Below are 6,351 nucleotides of genomic sequence, written 5' to 3'. Positions count from 1 at the left end.
TCACTCAGCATCATGTCTTCCAGTCCTGTCAATGTTGCTACAAAAGTTGGGTATTCATCCTTTCTGATGGAGGCATCATACTCCATAGTGTATATGGACCACATCTTCCTCATCCATTCGTCCGTTGAAGGGCATCTTGGTTCTTTCCACAGTTTGGCGACCATGGCCATTGCTGCTATAAACATTGGGGTACAGATGGCCCTTCTTTTCACTACATCTGTATCTTTGGGGTAAATACCCAGGAGTACAATTGCAGGGTCATAGGGAAGTTCTATTTTTAATTTCTTGAGGAAATTCCACACTGTTCTCCAAAGAGGCTGCACTAACTTGCATTCCCACCAACAGTGTAAGAGGGTTCTCCTTTCTCCACATCCTCTCCAACACATGTTGTTTCCTGTTTTGTTAATTTTGGCATTCTAACTGGTGTAAGGTGATATCTCAATGTAGTTTTAATTTGAATCTCCCTGAGGGCTAGTGATGATGAACATTTTTTCATGTGTCTGATAGCCATTTGTATGTCTTCATTGGAGAAGTGTCTGTTCATCTCTTCTGCCCATTTTTTGATATGTTTGCCCGTTTCATGTGTGTTGAGTTTGAGGAGTTCATTATAGATCCTGGATATCAACCTTTTGTCTGTACTGTCATTTGCAAATATCTTCTCCCATTCCGTGGGTTGCCTCTTTGTTTTCTTGACTGTTTCCTTTGCTGTACAGAAGCTTTTGATTTTGATGAAGTCCCAAAAGTTTATTTTTGCTTTTGTTTCCTTTGCCTTTGGAGACATACCTTGAAAGAAGTTGCAGTGGCTGATATCAAAGAGGATACTGCCTATGTTCTCCTCTGGGATTCTGATAGATTCCTGTCTCACGTTGAGGTCTTTTATCCATTTTGAGTTTATCTTTGTGTACAGTGTAAGAGAATGGTCGAGTTTCATTCTTCTACTTATAGCTGTCCAATTTTCCTAGCACCATTTATTGAAGAGACTGTCTTTTTTCCACTGTATATTTTTTCCCGTTTTGTCGAAGATTAATTGACCATAGAGTTGAGGGTCCATATCTGGGCTCTCTACTCTGTTACACTGGTCTATGTGTCTGTTTTTCTGCCAGTGCCATGCTGTCTTGGTGATCACAGCTTTGTAATAAAGCTTGAAATCAGGTAATGTGATGCCCCCCATTTTATTTTTGTTTTTCAACATTTCCTTAGTGATTCGGAGTCTCTTCTGATTCCATACAAATTTTTGGATTATTTGCTCCAGCTCTTTGAAGAATACCAGTAGAATTTTGATCGGAATGGCATTAAAAGTATAGATTGCTCTAGGCAGTATAGACATTTTAACAATGTTTATTCTTCCAATCCAAGAGCATGGAATGGTCTTCCATCTTTTTGTGTCTTCTTCAATTTCTTTCATGAGTGTTCTGTAGTTCCTCAAGTACAGATCCTTTACCTCTTTGGTTAGGTTTATTCCCAGGTATCTTATGATTCTTGGTGCTATAGTAAATGGAATTGATTCTCTAATTTCCCTTTCTGTATTTTCATTGTTAGTGTATAAGAAAGCCACTGATTTCTGCACATTGACTTTGTATCCTGCCACGTTGCTGAATTGCTGTATGAGTTCTAGTAGTTTGGGGGTGGAGTCTTGGGTTTTCCATATAAAGAAAAATAGAATTTCCCTATGACCCTGCAATTGTACTCCTGGGTATTTACCCCAAAGATACAGATGTAGTGAAAAGAAGGGCCATCTGTACCCCAATGTTTATAGCAGCAATGGCCATGGTCGCCAAACTGTGGAAAGAACCAAGATGCCCTTCAACGGTTGAATGGATAAGGAAGATGTGGTCCATATACACTATGGAGTATGATGCCTCCATCAGAAAGGATGAATACCCAACTTTTGTAGCAACATTGACAGGACTGGAAGACATGATGCTGAGTGAAATAAGTCAAGCAGAGAGAGTCAATTATCATATGGTTTCACTTATTTGTGGAGCATAACAAATATCACGGAGGACAAGGGGTGTTAGAGAGGAGAAGGGAGTTGGGAGAAATTGGAAGGGGAGGAGACTCATGAGAGACTATGGACTCTGAAAATCAATCTGAGGGGTTTGAAGTGGTGGGGGGGTGGGAGGTTGGGGTTCCAGGTGGTGGGTATTATAGAGGGCACGGATTGCATGGAGCACTGGGTGTGGTGAAAAAAAATAATGAATACTGTTTTTCTGAAAATAAATAAATTAATTAAAAAAATAAACCACCATTTTGCACCAAAGATCTCTCAAGAATTCTTTCTTGGTCATCGGCTCCAGACCTCAGCCCACCGAACCTCACCTAGGTTCTAGAACTTCATCAACAGGAATGTGGGGACAGGTAGATGTAAGGACAGCTATGGTTCAGTATAAAACCCACTGGCTTTGCCTTCTTCCCACAGAACACGCACCTTTCTCTCAACCTACCTGGCCTTCTAGGTCCTCCTGGTGGGGAAACTGGACCACATTGCCACTTGCAGGGCTAGGGCTATGGGCACCCACAGAATTTCAGGGGGGTACTCCCAATCTCAGTAATTAGGAAAATCAATTTTAACTAACTATTTCAAGAATCAAAATGGAGGCCACATATTAAAATTTATAATCAAGACCACATTCACCCATGGCTTGTATGAGTCACGTCTCTCCCTGGCTCTAGTCCTGCCCCACACTCTTGGACAGGGGCAGAAGCTGAGCGAGGCCTAGCCATAGTGAGCTGTGCTCGCAGCACAGATGAAGACTGCAGTGTCTCAGGGACCTGCACGTGACCCAAACACCAGAACCTAAGTCTCAAGAGCTTCCCACATGGTCCAGATAGAAATAGGGTCAGGAGGGTGGAAGAGCACATTGTCAGAGAGAGGACCATGTTGAGCTACACATGGGGATGAACCAAGTGCTTTTCACACTCCCCAGTCCTCTATCCATGTGCTCTCCAATGAAGAATTGTGTGTGTGTGTGTGTACACGTGCAGGCACAACCACCTGTGATAGAAGCAGATCTCTAAAGTGTCCATTTTGATCAGAGAACATAAGACGAACTTTCCATTTGTAGACACTTTATTGAAATGAAGATGTACTCAAGGTTTCAACAATTGTCTTGAAGTTAATAGATCAAAAAACAAAAAGGAGAAGAAAGTTGTGGTTCATTGTACTCTCTGTAGTCCTCGGTGTCCCAAGTCAGACACAGGTTAAGAGTTATCACACCACTTACTTTGATATATTATGTCCTGGAAAACAAAACAGGTCAACACTCAGATTTTCAGCTTTCTGTTAGAAAGTAAGTCTTGAAAAACAAACATTTTTTCTTCTTGGCTTCCTGGGTTTGTCCACACACATCTGGCATACAAGGAAGTCAGTGTTTGAATTAAGATCAGAATGATTTCAAACCCCTCAGATTGTGGCGGGGGGTGGGAGATTGGGGTACCATGTGGTGGGTATTATAGACGGCACGGATTGCATGGAGCACTGGATGTGGTGAAAAAATAATGAATACTGTTTTTCTGAAAATAAATAAATTAATTTAAAAAAAGTATTTACATATATCACAATAAATTAATATATATTTAAAAAACAAAAACAAAACAAAAAAAAGATCAGAATGATTTTGTCTCTCATTCTAAGGATCAGGAGACTTTATCAATGCCAGAGAGGTGCTGGTGTGCTGGCCCAGATCTCTTCCTGTCAGGGATCCTGGTAAAACTTTTTTCTCCAAAATATCGTATCCCATAAATATGCTGTGTGTATTATCAGTTTTCAACAAAGAACTGTTCAGTCTAAGCTCAAATATATAGAAATGTGAAGTTTTTGAGCTCCGGTGTGGCCTTACATGTTAGAAATACTGAAAACAGTCCGAAACAAAAACCATTACCTTTGAGACCCAGAGAAGAATGGAGATGTGCACTCCAAGTGATCAGTCTAATTGAGGTTTTTAAAGAAAAAATTCCATTACCCTTGGTTGCTGGGTTTTTCAGGCTTTAAACTGTTTACTGGCAGTAAATGCACGTAACATAAAATTGACCATTTTCATCATCTTAAGTATATAGTCCAGCAGTATTAAGTATACTGATGTTGTGGTGCAACCAATGTCCAGAACATTTTCATCTTGCTATGGTGGGACTCTGTTCCCACTGAACAATCCCCATTTCCCATACCACCAAAACCCTAGAAAGCACTATTTTACCTCCTGTCTCTAGGAGACTGGCTACGTTAGAAAATTGGTGTAAATGACCTAATGCAACAGTTGTCTTCTTTTACCAGCTTATTTCCTTTATCATAATATGCTCAAGGTCCATCTATGTTGTGCCCTGTGTCATCATCTTCTCAGTGAATGACACTTTAACCTTTAGCTTTGGCACCCCGGAAAGTTTTCAATGGCATATTAGGATAGGGAATAAAATATAGATAACCAACACTACTGATTGTTGTTTTATACAATTCTATCCCCATGGATGATTCATACCCATGACCTCTACTTGTCTTTCATGGGGTCTTAAAGTAATGGTCAAGGAGTCCAATCACTTTTACTAACACACTGGGATTTCTTGAAAGTGCGTTTTAAATTCTTTTAATAAGATGTACAGAATCTACTTCAAATGGGTTCTTCTGCATTCTATTTAAAAATTCTTATGAACATTTCCCTCTTTGTTTCTAAGAAGAAGGGAATCTTTTTTGCTGATCACTTCTACAAGTGAGGGACTTCTTGAGATTCAGATGTTTTCTCACCTTGATAAAAAATGGGTGTGCGCACACACCTGAATGTGTGTGTGTGTGTGTGTGTGTGTGTGTGTGTGTGTGTGTTTTGTTTCTCTGTTTGGCCTTTTTCACTAATCTTTCCCTAGAGATTCCACAAAGTGAAGAGGCAAGTTATCAGTGGAACCTTGGCTGGCTTTCTGGATGTCAAAGGATTCACATACACCCACAATTAAACTCACTGAAGTAATATAAGCCATGTGTGACAATTGTTGTGACATAATGAGTGACAAACTTAGAGCCTGCTTGTCCCTGTTCAGAGGCTTGAAAGCTTATCAAAGAAAGGGTAATTACCATCATCTCTGCAACACTGCTCATAGTTTTTTCTGGCTGGATGAGAAAACACCACTTCAGTTGTCCTAATGCCTCATCAGTTCCAGGACCATTTGAGAAAGGTTTAAGGATGTTTTGGTATTCGCCTATGCTCACTTGAAGATCAATTGCTTTGTTAATCACCTCATCTAGAGATGAGCATCCAGAACCTGGAAGAAAACATGCAAAAGTGGTTGCAATTACATAGGTATGAAGGCCTTTTGGGAGTCCCTAGGATATGGTCATCTTTTTACATCTCAGTAGACACACACATTCAGAGGGATTATGGTGAATGGTCTTGGGTTCTCAATTCTAACAGAGTAAGCTCAGGATCTAGGATTTCCTTTAAGCATGAAATCACATGTGCCCCCTCCTCACCCACACACTACCTCTGTAGTCCAGAGAAGCCAAACACTAGTAACCAAGAAACAGAAGACACTGGAGAAATGAGATGCTCTGCTTGTGTTTGGGGAACAGGAGGTCTTCCAGAGGGCTCTGACTTGATCGTCAGCCAAAATCCTGTCCTACCAGAGAGAGTCAATTATCATATGGTATCACTTATTTGTGGAGCACAACAAATAGCATGGAGGACATGGGGAGTTAGAGAGGAGAAGGGAGTTGGGGGAAATTGGGAGGGGAGGTGAACCATGAGAGACTATGGACTCTGAAAAACAATCTGAGGGGTTTGAAACGGGGGGGGGGGAGGTTGGGGTACCAGGTGGTGGGTATTATAGAGGGCACAGATTGCACGGAGCACTGGGTGTGGTAAAAAATAATGAATACTATTATGCTGAAAATAAATAAATTTAATTAAAAAATAATATAAATAAATAAATAAATAAAAAGACGACTCAATTTTTTAAAAATGAAAAAAAAAAAAAATCCTGTCCTACCCGCACAGAACTCACCTGCAAAGCAGGAAAAGGGGAGGGTAATCAGCAGAAGGACTCTCAGCAACTTCATGGCTGAAGGCAGCTCTGGTTGTCTGGTCTTAGGGAGGAAGGAGCTCACTTAGGTGATGAGTGCCTAGGAGTCCTCCTTTTACTCTCCTGCTCACCACCTTAATCCCTCCCCTAAATGAGGGAATGAGTCACACGATGGAACTGGCTTTGGACCAGGAAATGACAGCAAGAATCAACTGCAACCGAGCCAGCCTGTGCTCTGTTTGCAGAAACCAAGGAGACAGAGCTTTTTGGACTCAAAACAATTTTGGAACTGCAAGAATCATACATGATTTTAGATAAAATCAATGCAAAAGTGCTTGTTAACTCATCAGA

The 6,351-nt window shown here is 40.7% G+C and overlaps 1 protein-coding gene across 1 annotated transcript; it reads right to left on the bottom strand.

The window, feature by feature from the left end:
* Positions 1-3,052: 3,052 nt before the first annotated feature.
* Positions 3,053-6,144, bottom strand: LOC123388683 (secretoglobin family 2A member 2-like). The gene is made up of 3 exons (XM_045068796.1): positions 5,983-6,144; positions 5,057-5,244; positions 3,053-3,240 (listed from the first exon to the last, which is right to left on the bottom strand). The coding sequence occupies exons 1-3, from the start codon at positions 6,035-6,037 to the stop codon at positions 3,202-3,204; spliced, it is 282 nt and encodes a 93-aa protein (XP_044924731.1). The 5' UTR covers positions 6,038-6,144; the 3' UTR covers positions 3,053-3,201.
* Positions 6,145-6,351: the final 207 nt, after the last annotated feature.

Source organism: Mustela putorius, unplaced genomic scaffold (assembly GCF_011764305.1).
Source record: "Mustela putorius furo isolate JIRA1106 unplaced genomic scaffold, ASM1176430v1.1 tig00000127_pilon_pilon_pilon, whole genome shotgun sequence".
NCBI classification, from domain to species: Eukaryota; Metazoa; Chordata; class Mammalia; order Carnivora; family Mustelidae; genus Mustela; species Mustela putorius.
This window is presented reverse-complemented; position numbering and strand designations above follow the sequence as displayed.